The sequence below is a fragment of the Bombyx mandarina genome, chromosome 24 (assembly GCF_030267445.1).
Source record: "Bombyx mandarina strain Sakado chromosome 24, ASM3026744v2".
Classification (NCBI taxonomy): domain Eukaryota; kingdom Metazoa; phylum Arthropoda; class Insecta; order Lepidoptera; family Bombycidae; genus Bombyx; species Bombyx mandarina.
Genome location: NC_143230.1, coordinates 5,589,524 through 5,605,201, shown reverse-complemented (window position 1 = coordinate 5,605,201; position 15,678 = coordinate 5,589,524). Strand labels below are relative to the sequence as shown.

General features: G+C 38.1%; 1 protein-coding gene across 4 annotated transcripts in view; it reads right to left on the bottom strand.

Annotated features, from left to right (window-relative positions):
- The window catches only part of LOC114246688 (deubiquitinase DESI2), a 37,521-nt gene extending 23,165 nt beyond the window's left edge, over positions 1-14,356 (bottom strand). The window contains exons 1-2 of one of the 4 annotated variants that reach the window (XM_089738228.1): positions 14,147-14,356; positions 13,399-13,538 (exon numbers count right to left, since the gene is read on the bottom strand). In XM_089738228.1, the coding sequence (XP_089594354.1) occupies positions 13,399-13,538; positions 14,147-14,192 (186 nt within the window). In that variant the 5' untranslated portion in view covers positions 14,193-14,356. Of the gene's footprint in view, positions 1-4,349; positions 4,733-13,398; positions 13,562-14,146 lie in introns of those variants that run through there. The other 3 variants (XM_089738230.1, XM_089738229.1, XM_089738231.1) reach the window with 3 other exon arrangements.
- Positions 14,357-15,678: the final 1,322 nt, after the last annotated feature.

Below are 15,678 nucleotides of genomic sequence, written 5' to 3'. Positions count from 1 at the left end.
TCTGCGAGTACAACTTGTTTTGCTTTAATATTTGCGATAAATTCATTAAAGGCTTCAAATTAGTCTGAAAAGTTTCGAATTGGTACTATAGAAAATTGGTGGGTGGTTTTTTTTGTGACATCAAGGATTTTTATTTTTTAATGCTTTGATGGGTGGACGAGCTCAGAGCAGAGAGAGTTGTTGAGTGGTTACTGGAGCCCATACACATCTATAACGTAAATGCACCACCCACCTTGAAATATAAGTTCTAAGGTCTCAGTACAGTCACAACGGCTGCCCCACCCTTAAAACCGAAATGCATTACTGCTTCACGGCAGAAATAGGCAGGGTGGTGGTACCTACCCGGGCCGACTCACAAGAGGTCCTACCACCAGTATTAATAGCATACCTTTCGAAAAAGAGAAAAAATATAATAAAATATTATATAAATACATAATCAAACACACATATATACATAGACATACAACGTCCTAACATAACATACCAACTCACAATTTCTTATGAACGATAACAATATATTTTAATTTCGAACACTTAGATGCGTGTGTTTGCAAATATTATCTATGTTATACTTATGTATTCTATAATAAATATTTCGTCTCTGAATAAATAAGGACACTGGGGTTGTTTTCAAATTTGGAGCTATAAGCGAGTTATTTCATTTAATTCTCATAGCCTTAATATGTTACCGTAATTATAAGTACAGTAAATTTGTTGTCATGACAACAGGCATGTAGTCCTATAACTATATATTCGTAAGCACTGTTACATTAGGAGTTGTACATTAAAAACTACCCCAAATCTCTCATTCGTATAACTGGTTCGAAATTCAATTTCTAACTTGTTTGCTATCTTTCCAGTAATGCGTGTTGAAATTCGGCAATATTATTTAGTCAGTATATAATACAATAATAAAGGAAAATTAACTGGATATTAGAACATTATTAAAAACAAAATAAGTACGATTTCTAAGCTTTTTAAGAAAGTTCCTATTTAAATTGTCATCCGTGTTGGCGTTATCAAATGCGTAAAATGAAAAATATAAAAGAAACTAATGTATAAATATCTATAGTGGTTTTTACGGATGTTCCATTATAACTACTGAACCATGCATCCGATTGACTTCAAACTTGGTATCCATTTAGAATATACACGTACTTAATGGATAGGCTAATATTTATATGAGTATTGGACTCCCTAATAATAATGAAAATAAATAACAATGTTAATTTTAAATGCCCAACGAAGCGGGCGAGTACGGCTGTATTGTATAATATTATCAATAAATGAATGCAAATTGACTTGATTGTGATGAAGCATTTTTTTAAATTCTGAACATGCCTAAATACAAAAAAAAAGTACATGGAAAATTAGAGAAAGTTTAATTTCATGAAATCGTTACTTTTTTGGGACGCAAAATTGAAAACCACCCACTGAATTGCTGATATACAGATAACACGATGTTCGCATTCGGCTCGACGCAGATTACGACAATGGATAAAACAAATGAGGTGGCAAAACGTTTGGAGTGTTGTTATGAAAAAAAAAAGGCCACATTCATTTATTCTGAATACCTAATTATGAATACCTTTGAAGTGTTCGTGTATAGTTAGTTAGTAGAACATTAGAAAATACGTGACGCAATCAGTCAGTATAGTTTAGGAGCTGCGTGATATAATTTTCTATTTTGTTTTTTATTATTATTATTTCGCGTTTAATAAACTGTTTTTGTAGGTAGCTTAAATTAGCGAACGATCTTTCGGGCTATCTATGGGCTTAGTGCGAGTTTTTAACGTTCTCGACAGCGTAAAAGTTAACTCAAATTTGTATGGAGTTGGAACGTTTGCCTACGTTTGCCGCTAAGGGCGCTGTTCCAACTGCATACAAATGTATGGAACATACGGTACAAAATACAGAGGGAACCGATGTCCCTCCGCAGACCTAGAGGTTCCAAGCGATCCGTGAGAATGGGACTATCGACAATCCGAACGGCCCTCCTCTGTATGGAGTCAAATGGAAGAAGCTGGTATTTGGGAGCCCCGGCCCAGAGATGGGAGCAGTACTCCACGCGAGGCCGCACTTGTGCTTTATAAAGCAAAAGCCTTTGTCGGCGGCGTGAAGTACCGCTTCGCTCTGTTGAAGACTCCCAGCATTTTGGACGCCAACTTGGCTTTGCCTTCCAAATGACTCCAAAACTGGACATCGCTCGAAATCTCGACCCCAAGTATCCCGATACTCTCGGAAGGCTACAGAGATACTCCTTGGAATTGCGGCGCCATGACAAAGGGGTCCTTCTTCGCAGTGAACGCGCAAATTTGTATCTTTAACGGGTTGAATTGAACCAAATTCAATTCACCCCATTTGGAGACTCGCCCCAGAGAGTTCTCCACTTCAGACACAAGTTTTGATCGTCTCTCTTACACCACGCTCCGAGACAGACTCTGATGGCCGATATATCGCGCATCCCCCGTGCTGTCATCCGCATAGCAATGCATGCCATCAATAGACAGCATGTCATTGATATACAGGATGAAAAGCGTGGGGGAGAGCACCGAACCTTGTGGAACGCCAACGTTAATGGTCATGGTATCAGAACAATCACCGTCTACAACGACCGTGATGCTCCGCCCATCCAAAAAGCTAGCGATCCACTTGCAGAGACCCTCGGGGATTCCGTAAGATGGTAGCTTCGATAGAAGTGCCCTATGCCAGACCCTGTCGAAGGCCTTCGCGATATCAAGGCTCACAGCAAGAGCCTCGCCCTTGCTCTCCAAGGCTTCAGCCCACCTGTGAGTAAGGTATACAAGAAGATCGCCAGCTGAGCGACCGTGACGGAAACCGTACTGTCGGTCACTGATCAGCTGGCGATCTTCAAGATAGCAACGTTAGCTTCGTGTTAGCAACATCGTCAGGTTTGAGCCCCGTTAGCTCACCTACTAGTTAAGGTTACGCTGAAATAGCCTCTCAAGGCTATCAGCTTATATAGGAAAAAAAAGCACACCTAATGGGCTCATCTGATGGTGAGTGGTTACCGTCGCTCAAGGACATCAGCCAAACCAGGGGAACAGCGAGGCCGCTGCCTACTGAAATTCCAGTTTACAAGTAACGTTAGACTAGCTCTTAGACAACTTTTAAAATTAAGCAAAAACCGACTTAAACAAACGCAGAAGAAGGAAACAAAAGTGAGTTGCTTGTACATGCAAATGAATACATTTACTGAAGGACAGATGTTACGATACTAAGTTGTAACAACTACATAAATTAAATGTACTGAATTAATAAAGAACTAGAGGTCCCGCAGTAGTTGAAATTCGACTATAATTAATTGGAATTGTAAGTTTGTACACTATTATGATTGTATTTTATACTTCTATAATCACAAATTTCGCCAAGACTACATTATAAAAAATATTAACAAAGACAAACAATATTTAATCTCAATTTGACCACAGACGTCAAGAACAAAAGTTTGACAATAAATAGTATGCATGCGTGTGTGCGTCAAATACATGGTATGTAGTGTGTGTAATGTTTTCTTTATTGATTTAAAGTATCTTTTATGCATTATTTAAAAAATATATTAGCGTTGTGCACTTCTTCTCTATATTCTCTATAAGTGTGGAAAATTTCATACTCCTCCGTCCGCGCAATTTTCGTAAAAAGGGATACAAAGTTTTTACTTCACGTATTAATATATAGAAGATACAAGAATGTTTTGAATATCTATATTTAAAGTTTAAATTATGAAATAGATCTCATTACAAAAAAATATCTCCAGCAATTTGAATGGGGTAAACTTAATTGAAGTTCAATTAAAAACATCGAATTGTTGATATGTACTAATACCAAATAAGCGCACCTTTAATTACAAAGATAAATGTCGCGTATTTAGCGGAATGTCGCTTAAACAAAATATCCTTTCATCCATCGATGTGTATGGGATAATAGAAATAGGATAATAGAAAGCGTTACCGATTTGTCGGTAGTTATAAAATTATTTGGTCTATAATGTTTTTTTTTAAATATTTCAACTTTAAATGCGACTTTAAAGCCACGAAGTCACTGCTTAATAGCAAAATAATATGTTCGTAATTTCTTGGAGGCTTTAATCCTATTATATTTTTGGGGCTGCACTATCTACGTAATTAATAAATAATAATTAAAAGCTTATCGATAATAATCGCATCGCTTGAAAACGTCTAGGCAGATTCAGGACTTTTTGGTCTTCAAAAGTTCACAATCGGCAGAAATGACGTTATCAGAAAAAAAATATTGAAAATTTAACAGAATCCAATAGGTCAGCGAGTTCAATAAAAACCTATGGCGGATTTTAAGCGAAAAAAACTTACGTTTTTCGGTTTTATTGTTACATTAATTTTCTTTCTCATATTCACGAAGAAAACACATATCTAGTTAACACTTTTTCACGTAACAAAGACAGGTTGTGCTTCATGAGCCGTGTAAGCTCACCTACCAAGCCGTGCGTATTTACAATAGCCCTTCGAAGCCACCGGCTGTTATATAGGAACAATAAAGAAAAAACAAGAAACAATTGTTACACAAACTCGGGACACAACCACACTGCTTCCGTATTCAACACCGACTGTTGACAATCAACTGACATGTGCGTAAGTAAAGCTAGGTTTACAAATGCAAACACGCTTCTTGGGATGACGATAATCCGCGCTCACATGCGAGATAAATTAGGTTCGCTAATGAGTCAAACATTGGTCCGAGTGCACATCACTATTGGAGGCACAATTTGAGCATTATTAACAGGTTGACTGCCACGCAGGTCATGCCCTACGCGGCGTCAGAATATCTAGTAGACCCTGGGAAAGACGAATCCGTGCCCACTGAGTTTCACGCCGGATCTTTTTAGTGGGTCGCGATTCCGATCCGGTGGTAGATTCAGCGAAGCACTGCTTTTGCTAGGGCTAGTGTTAGCAACCTCGTCAGGTTTGAGCCCGGCGAGCTCACCTACTAGTTAAGGTTACGCTGATATAGCCTCTTAAGGCTCTCAGTTTAGGTAGGAAAAAAAAAGCTAACTTTTACGTTATCGAGAAAGTTAAAAAACTCGCACTAAGCACACTGATGGATCCGTAAGGACGTGGCTTTTAATGTACCTACCGAGTGTTCCATTATACTGAGATGAAACCGCCGCTGTGACCCGACAATTGACCGTTTAACGAATCAACCGGGACGCAATTAAAGTGAACGACTCGTATAGTATTTACAGTTTTATTTTAATTATTTAATACTAGCAGCCCGCTCCCGCTCCGCTCGGGTCTTTAACAAAAATTTCAACGATATTTTTCACGTTGTTTTATTTTTAAAAATAAAAGAACACTTATTGCGGCATAACTATAACATATAATAAAAAACTATAGTCAGACATAATAATATGCTGGCGCGACACTTTTTGTAAATAATAATGTGTTCTACAAAGTCATAGTACATTATTTTATTCTATCTATATATAAAAATGAATTGCTGTTAGTTATTCTGGCTAAAACTCGAGAACGGCTGGACCGATTTGGCTAATTTTGATCTTGAATTATTTGTGGAAGTCCAGAGAAGGTTTAAAAGGTGAAAAAATATGAAAATGGACCAGTCATATAAGAGAACATTTGATTACGTCTACTGCCCGTATCTTTAGACGTTTCGTCAAATATTCCTCCACTCTTAACTCATCCGATGACACTCGAGCATTCCACCCAAACTTACTCGAGTTTGGTTTTTTTTAGTCGACCATTACATCATTCCTCAACTCTACTCGAATGAGGTAGAGCCGTGGTATTGCATCACCATGACGTCATCAGTTTGAGGAATTTTTTCCAAGGACGTTTGAGTGGAGTTAATTTTTTACGACTAAGCATACCAAAACGCGCGTTGGAGGTTGAGTCGAGTCGAGTTAAGCTCGTGTGAATGACTAAAGATACAGGGGTACGACTTTCGACAAACGAAAATAGGTACATTGTAATTATTTGATCGAGACGAAAATATATGAATGTCTGAGGGTGCAAGATAAAGAACGGAAGCCACAGAAATAATTGAGGAGCCAGCGCGATTACGTTTCTAGATAATACGCGACAGGTCACACGGGAACAGATAAGAACGCGGTCTGAAAATGTCCTCTGGCTTGGCAACCCATTTAGTTTCTCGCCGGATTTTCTTGGTGGGTCGCGATTCAGATCAAGTAGTAGATTTTTTTTATTGCTTAGATGGATGGACGAGCTCACAGCCCACCTGGTTTTAAGTGGTAACTGGAGCCCATAGACACGTACAACGTAAATGCGCCACCCAACTTGAGATATGAGATCTAAGGTTTCAGTATAGTTACCACGGCTGCCCCACCCTTCAAACCGAAACGGATTACTGCTTCACGGTAGAAATAGGCAGGGCGGTTTTACCTACCCGTGCGGACTCACAAGAGGTCCTACAACCAGTAATAACGCAAATTATAATTTTGCGACTTTGATTTTTATTACACGATGTTATTCCTTCACCGTGGAAGTCAACCGTGAAAATTTGTTAAGTACGTATTTCATTAGAAAAATTGGTACCCGCCTGCGGGATTCGAACTCCGTTGCATCGCTAGATACGAATGCACCGGACGTCTTATCCTTTAGGCTACAACGACTTTAGAGAAGAACTGCCCTTGTTAGGACTAGTGTTTTTTTTTATTGCCCTTGTAGGCAGACGAGCATACGGCCCACCTGATGGTGAGTGGTTACCGTTGCCCATGGACTTCAGCAATGCCAGGGGCAGAGCCAAGCCGCTGCCTACCGCTAAATCCGTCAGGTTGAGCCCGTGAGAGCCCCCTAAACTACCAGCAAATAGGTAAGCCAGCATAAAAAAAGAAACAAGGCTCCCGTCCTATTCTACAGTTCCAAAGGTCGCCATACGCAGTATTTTTAGAAGCGACAACACAAAATTCGAAGTAAACAAATCAGCGCACCCGTTTCCAGTGAATTATTTATGAACGACATCAGACACTAGTTCAAAGATCATGTTACGATTTATTGAAAACGATATGCATTCTATCGCTTCAGGTAACTCACTGGGGGGCTTTAGGGCATACCTATCGATCACTATAGTAGAACACAAGTATAAACCAGTTCAAACTAGTAATTTAAATAATAACTTACTTACAGTGGTTTAAAAACTGGTAGTAAGACGTCTTGCGAGTCCGCGCAGGTAGGTACCACCACCCTGCTTATTTCTGCCGTAAAACAGTAATGCGTTTCGGTTTGAAGGGCGGGGCAGCCGTTGTAACTATACTGAGACCTTAGAACTCATTTCTCAAGGTGGGTGGCGCATTTACGTTGTAGATGTCTATAGGCTCGGAGTAACCACTGAATACCAGGTGGGCTGTGTGTGAGCTCGTCCACCCATCTAAGCAATAAAATTAAAGAATACTCAAATCAGTCCAGATCAGTGTAAACGAGTTATTTTAATAATACCTTACTTACAGTGTTATAAAACTTACGAAAATAATTACTTTCACATCGGTTAAGATACTACTGTTCCTTCGTATCCAATGTATACACAGTTAACCTTGACATTAATGCTATTATAATTACCGTGGGAAGGCAATGGATAGGAGACCACCGGTGATAGTCCGTCTTGTGAGTCCGCACGGGTACATATGTATACTAGTTGTTTGATATCAGTTTCTGCTATTTGATAACAGTTGGCGTTAGTCGACATAACAATATTGTAGTCATACCCGATCCTGTAGACCAATTGGTAAACAGTCGACGTCGCCCTAAACACGTTATACGGTGCTTTTAGGTACCTCAAGCACCGGTCACTGTCCTCGTCGAACCCGTCGCTCGCGACGAAGGGCTCGACGAGTGAATTAGCCCATAGATACAGTCCACTGAGTATCTCGCCGGATCTTCTCAGTGGGTCGCGTTTCCGATCAGGTGGTAGATTCTACGAAGCACTGCTCTAGCTAGGGTCAGTGTTAGCAACACTTCCGGTTTGAGCCCCGTGAGCTCACCTACACGTCAAGGAGAAGCTGGAATAGCCTCTCAAGGCTATCATAGGTAGGAAAAAATGTAGTTTAAAAACTAATAAAAAATACGTTTTAAGATTGTTTTATTTTTTTATCCCGGTGGATATTAGGCTAATTTAATCAAATTATTCCATTGTGATCAGCGGTCGTGATCCGTATGCAAGTTACGTTGAAAGATTCCGTTACATAAATAAATGGATAGAAATATTTAGGCTAATAAAAGCGCATTAAAGAAAGTTTATACATACTTATAGCCCGTTTTAAAAAACCCAACCTATATGGAAAACACTGCAGTAAATGCATGATTGCCTCCCGTGTCGGTTGCTATATATTTGGAATAATGTCGATAAATCGACCCTATTAATGCGTGTAAAGTGCGGAGCGTCGGTAAGCCGACTATTTGCGCAGATTGAGTATAGGTATTAGTTATAGACCTGTACGAACGCAGAACCAATCTAGGCAAGCACTCACCTGCTCCTCGTCTAACTAACCTTTATAATAATCTAGTCAGAAAAGCTGAAAACCTTGACATATTTGGCGATTCCCTTCCAATATTCAGGAACAAAATTATAAAAAGCTGTTGTTGAACCTCAGCCTCAGCCTTGGTCTGAGTTCGGGTATTACTGTCCTTGTTGTCTTTCTTTTTTATTATTATTAGTATTGTTAAAACTCTAAAACTCTGTTGATATATTAATGTAATGCATGCTGTGATTGCCTCTAATTAGAGTTACAGTTATCAATTGCTCTATACATGTCAATGTTATTTTATGCCTTACTGTAAGCCCTGTTGGTAATCCTTAAATAAAAAAAGAAATAAGTTGATTTAACATTTTTAAATAACAATTTAAAATTATTTTTCTGAGAATTTAGCATTGACTTTTGTTTTTTTTTGTAAGGTACTCTTTTTCAATAATCCTCTAGCAATCTCTGCAAAATATTACAAAGCTGATCTCAGCACTAAAATGGTTAACATCGCGCGTACCGTCACTCATCATTGCGGAAAACACATCCGATTTCGAAGATACATATTTAATGTGTGATCGATAGAAACGTGTAGAACTAATTTCGTGTCCTTATCCTTAATATTGGTGCGTACGCAACGTTCTGTCATAATTAATTCAAGGTGTATCGGAAACTAATTTTCTACAAGAACGTTAGACTCGCTAATTACCAACACCTTTCTCTTGACTCGCTACTCTACACGATAGGATCGTGGAGAAATAATACCAGATGATGACAGAGCTTTGCAGGTTTTTTTTTTTTTTTTTGATAACGCCATCTTGTTGTGTCTTTAAAGCGGTTAGTTGCCCTCAATTAAGAAAAATAGTATTATTATTCGCCAATAGATGTCGGGAAGAGTTGATTATTGAAAACACGAATAAAACAACATTTTCTGAAAATAAACCGTAGCTAGATCGATTTATCGCCCCGGAAATCCCCTGTATACTAAATTTTATGAAAATCGTTGGAGCCGTTTCCGAGATTCAGATTATATATTATATATACAAGAATTGCTCGTTTAAAGGTATAAGATAGTGATCTCCCTTTTATTACACGATAATCTTATAACGCATTTTCATATTACGCGATTTCCCTCGTTTAACACGAATATTACCCCATATAACGCGAGGATTTCACATGTTATATTCCTGTAAAACTATACATGCTGTGAAAATGTATACAGTTCATAATTAATTTCGGGTATATTTGCACATTGTGTCAATTTTGTTGATATAAAATTAACATAAATTAATTTATTAAATTTGTGTTACTCGTTTTGGAATTGTAAAAACATTGGTTATTTGTATTATATTTAAACATAACGCGTCGTTATATGGGGTCATATAAGCTTTTATAAGACAATACTCCCATAACGCGGAACCAAACTACAGCATTATAATGGGGGGGGGATTACTGTACTTTTCCTCTTTTTTGTTGATAAAAGATTAGCATGTGAACTATCTGATGGTAATTGGTTACAGTTGGTGGTGGTTAAGGTCAAGAGCTGCGGCTTAACTTACAATTTTAATAAGGATAGGAAGATAGATTCGGAACTTTGGTTTCTTTTTAAAACTTGGGTGTTATTTTGTTTATCGCCATCTTGCTTATTCATATCACCATGTAGAATGTAGGAGAATCGTTATACAATATAATTCCGATTAGAACTAATGCCTTAGGGTGGGAAAATGGCATGTATGTTGTTAATACCCGTGATATTCATATGCCAGTAACATGCTCATTTAGAAAAAAAAAAGCTATAATATTTTTGTCTTTGAGTTAATTATATAAGGAGATAGATTTATTTGAACGATAAAACATCGATTTAACTTTATATTAATATATTTTATGTATCGAAATGTATAAATCGTAATCGTAAAATGTGTAAATCGATTAGTTTATGGGCATCCCCCAGAGACTCCGAAACGGCCGGACCGATTTCGAGGAAATTTTCAGTAAATCATCAGATTGGCCGGGCGAGTGATCCTGTGAAGTTCCGTAGTGATCGGGTCGAAATGAGATCAAAGATCGACAAGCACACCGGCCCGAGTTAACTGGTCCATTTAAAAAAACAGCTGGTAGGACGTTTTGGGAGTCCGCAAGTTTAGGTACTACAACCCTTTTTTTTTTTCGGGCTGGGGGCCGAACCTCCTACGGGGTCCCTGAGCCTAGGATGCGCGCGGGGTATGTGGGACTTGACGACCTGCAAGGTGTTGGGAGCAGACCGCGGGCCCAAGGAATTTTAGGGCCCACCCACTAAACGACTCGCCTAATTTCCGCCGTGAAGCAGTAATGCGTTACTGTTTGAAAAGTGGGATAGCCAAACTAAAAATTGAGACCTTAGTACTCATGTCTCAAGATATGTGGTAGTATTTATATCGTAAATAAGGCTCTGGTAACCACGTAACACCAGTTGAGCCGTAAGGGACTAACCATTCGTCTAATACACAAAAAAACCCTACAGTCTTGCCAGATTAACAAATATGGAGGCCGTAAAAAGAGCGGCAATCTGTCAAAATCAATGCAAATCTTTGTGGTATAGTCTATACTAATATTATAAAGAGGAAAGATTTGTTTGTTTGTTTGTTTCGAATAGGCTCCGAAACTACTGGACCGATTTGAAAAATTCTTTTTCCATTAGATGCCGACATTGTCCCTGATGAACATAGGCTACTTTTTTTAATTTTTTTTTTTTTTTGGTTTCATGTGTGTTTTAATATTTCCGAAGCGAAGCGAGGGCAGGTCGCTAGTCAATAATAAAATTTAATGTTTCCGAAGCGAAGCGAGGACGAGTCGCTAGTCGTAAATAAAAATCAACACGATATTTTTCATTTTACGGCTGCGCGTTACAGCTGTAACAATACCGTTCATAATTAACGTAACATCATTTACGTTAGTTTCTCGTGAAAGCAATCAGAAACAAAAGAATTACGTGGACTGGTAGAGCTATACATACAATGTTTGCTTCTTGTAATCATTGTTCTTACAATAACTAATCTATTTGTATTTAATTAAAACGAAAACTATAAGGCAGAACTACCTAGTCACAGTATAGTTACAACGGCTACCCCACCCTTCGAACCGAAACGCATTACTGCTTCACGGCGGAAATAGGCGGGGTGATGGTACCTACCCGTGTGGACTCCCAAGAGGTCCTACCGCCAGTAATTACGCAAATTATAATTTTGCGGGTTTGATTTTTATTACACGATGTTATTCCTTCACCGTGGAAGTCAATCGTTAACATTTGTTGAGTACGTATTTAATTAGAAAGATTGGTACCCGCCTGCGGGATTCGAACACCGGTGCATCGCTTCATACGAATGCACCGGACGTCTTATCCTTTAGGCCACGACGACGACAAACGTGTCAACAAAAATGCTGCCACCCGCCAAACGGCAGTCCTTAAGAAGAAACGAAATAGGCTCACGATACTATTCCTACTAGTACCACTAGTTTCTTTACAAATATAAATGTGATTAAAACAAATTTTACGAAAGTTACGAGTCGTCCATGGCGGTAAAAGGAAACCGTAAAATTAATTTTAATTATGTGTACGAGGTGCGATATCTGAAGAAAATACAAAGTTTATAAATCGATTTTCCATCCAAGAGAGTAACGGCATAGTCTGGTGCATTAAAAAGTGCCGTCATTATTCAATGTAGTGTGTTTTCTGTAGAAAAAAATCAAAATAGGTTCTAACTGTCGTATTTCAAAACAGATTTTTTTTATTATATATATTTATCGCTCATTTGTTTGGTTCAATGAAAAATAATTAATCTGTGAATTAGGTTAAGTTTTCTGAAACCGTAAAAGTGGCTATAATTTATTTATTTCCTACCTAGGTAGTTATGACAGCAAGCCAAGCGAGTAGGTGAGTTCACGAGGCTGTAATCTGAGGACGTCGCTGGCACTAATCTTAGAAAGGGAATTGCTTCGCAGAATCTACCACCAGATCGGAATCGCACTGAGTAGATCTGGGGGGCTATAATTTTGTTTAAGACTAGCAAAAACGCAGTTTTATTGGAGATGTTTAAATGTCCAAAGGTTTTAATACCTTTTTTACAATTAATATATTCGTTGATGGTAACAATTCTTGTTTGCATTGTTTCAACATTTCTCCAGTCAATTTTAAAAATATCACTATCAAATTAGTGTTTGATAAATTAGACGCTGATACAGTGCTTGAACATCTACGTTTCGGAAATAAAAGGACACATTTACGGTGCAGTCTACAACACTAAATGAGCTGTCCCAAGAATTTTTGTACTTTATCTAAAAAATTTTGATAACAGTGACTGAAACTTTTGAAATATTCTGCAAATTGGCAAAACACAAAATAAACTTACGAATCACCTTGGAATATATAACAACATATTTGCAGAGGGACCATCTGTGCCTATTTCATCTTACCGTACCTATTTATCATTGCATTAAAATTTACCAAGCTTGGTTGAGATATCAATTCAGTTCCAGTAATTAAGATTATTAGCACTGAATTTCGAGTTGACAACTTCATTGAATATTTAAAAATTCAAGTTTCTTTTTTCTTCCAAAGTGTGGTATGATCCAATTATTAAAAAAATTCAAAGGAACATTATTCATCAATTAAGCATGCAATACTGATTAACATATCATTAATGGCATTAATCATCATTGAAATTGTATTTAAAGTATACTTGGCAAAGAAAAAGGATAAACCCAGTTTTTTTAATCTTAAAAGGGTATTGTATATTGATAAAATGACAGTAAACATAAAAAATCATTGATAAAAAAATCCAACTTTAGTATTCATTTATTACTTCAGCTCAAATAGTGTTGATGACACTATATAAAAATAATGAACATGCTAACTACGTTAAACACATATGTCTTACGAAAGGTCTGTTATCGTAGGGCTCCTCTTGAGATATTGTTGGGGAGCGTAACAGTGGGTCACGGTCGCCTGACTCTCCACCGCGGCCCGCTGTGGCCCTTCGTTCAGTTTGGGCACTGCACGTGTCACATCTCCTCATTTCTACACATAATCGCCACTACGGACTGTAAATTTTGCCCTCAGATATTTGCCGATTAGGTTTAAGCCTAAGGTTTTTTTTGTGAAATATTTACTTTTAAGCCTTCATCTAGTTGAATTATAATTTTAATCAAATGAAGGTATGTTGAAATTGAACTGAAAATTATACCTGATTATAATTAATAAAATATTTTTTACTGTCATTCTCTTACGTTCTGTAAAAGAACATCAAACATCTAAAACTCATTCAAAAGTAAAATATTAATAAAGATATTATTATGTCAACAGCATGCAAGTACCTCATTGTCACTGTCAATCAAAGATGTTTCTTCCATTAGAATAAAACTAAGACCAACTACAAATGTGTAAAATCTTGAAAAATAATTACTTGCGTAGGTATTAACAGAGATAATCGCTTTTGACTAATGAAATTGAACTATCAAAACAAGACTGACTTTTCGTCTGACGATTATCACTGTTTCGGCACGAAACCGTCATTGTATGCAAATTAAATTGTCTGACCATTAGCGAATATAACGTAGATAAGATTCAAAGACTCTAGCATGTGTCCTGTCGAGTTATAGCTACGAAAATATTTCAAATTCACTTACTACGGTTATTTGGCTTCTTTGATGTGTAAGCAAATTCCGTATACATTAACCGGCCGCGTCACAATGTAGCCTCCATTGTGAGCATAATACATGAATGAACAATAACAATAATTAATAAAAAAAAATTTTTTTTAATTTACTGATAATTTACGAACAATTATCCTCAACGTGCCTTGATTTACAGACACTGACTTTTGACATTTAAGCACAGATTACTGAAATTTATAGTTTTTTTTTTTTTTTTTTTTTTTCCTACCTAATCTGAGAGCCTTGAGAGGCTATGTCAGCGTAACCCTAACTTTTGTAGGTGAGCTCACGGGGCTCAAACCTGATGACGTTGCTAACACGAACCCTAGCAAGAGCCGTGCTTCGCAGAATCTACCACCGGATCGGAAACGCGACCCACTGAGAAGATCCGGCGAGAAACTCAGTGGGCTGTGTCTGGGAGTTAATTTACTCGTCGAGCCCTTCGTCGCAAGCGACGGGTTCGACGAGAACGGTGACCGGTGCTTGAAGTACCTAGAAGCACCGTTAGTGGATCGGGAGGATCCGAGATGACGTGTTTTGGGCGACGTCGACTGCTTTCCATTCTGTCCGCAGGATCGGGAATGTAGTTACCGGCGGCCACGATGAGAGGGTTCTCGTGTCGTGCCGCTTTATCGAAGTGGTGAAATTTATATATTTTTTTTTTTTTTTTTTTTCCTACCTAAGCTGATAGCCTTGAGAGGCTATGTCAGCGTAACCCTAACTTTTGTAGGTGAGCTCACGGGGCTCAAACCTGATGACGTTGCTAACACGAACCCTAGCAAGAGTCGTGCTTCGCAGAATCTACCACCGGATCGGAAACGCGACCCACTGAGAAGATCCGGCGAGAAACTCAGTGGGCTGTGTCTGAGAGTTAATTTACTCGTCGAGTCCTTCGTCGCAAGCGACGGGTTCGACGAGAACGGTGACCGGTGCTTGAAGTACCTAGAAGCACCGTTAGTGGATCGGGAGGATCCGAGATGACGTGTTTTGGGCGACGTCGACTGCTTTCCATTCTGTATGTGAAATTTATATTTTGACTACTTAGTATTTATACTAGGTATGTTCCTCTTCTGATTGTCATTGACAAATAATCTTTGACAGTTTAGATGAGATCTTTTCTTTGTCTAAGTTATAGCTGGGTTTTTTCATAAACCAAATCTTAGCAGTTAGAAATGTTGGATAAAAATTGTTTAATCCGAACTATTTTGAATGACTTCTCCTGTGAATTACTCTCTAACACCAAGTTCACCAATTATCTTTATCTAGAATTGGCAGTTAACCATAGAGGCTTTTTGGCGGGAACGCGAGGAGTGAAGTTGTGTGATTTGTTTTATTTTGTGTAACTATTTAGTGTTTCTTCAGGTTTAATTATGTAATAACGGTGGTTTATTAACTGCTTAGTATCTGTGAAAGTGCACAAATGTGGGAAAATCAAACAAAGCCGTTGAACGTAACTTCTCGGGATCCTCCAAAAAGTCCACTGAAAAGTCTCAGTAAATGACCAC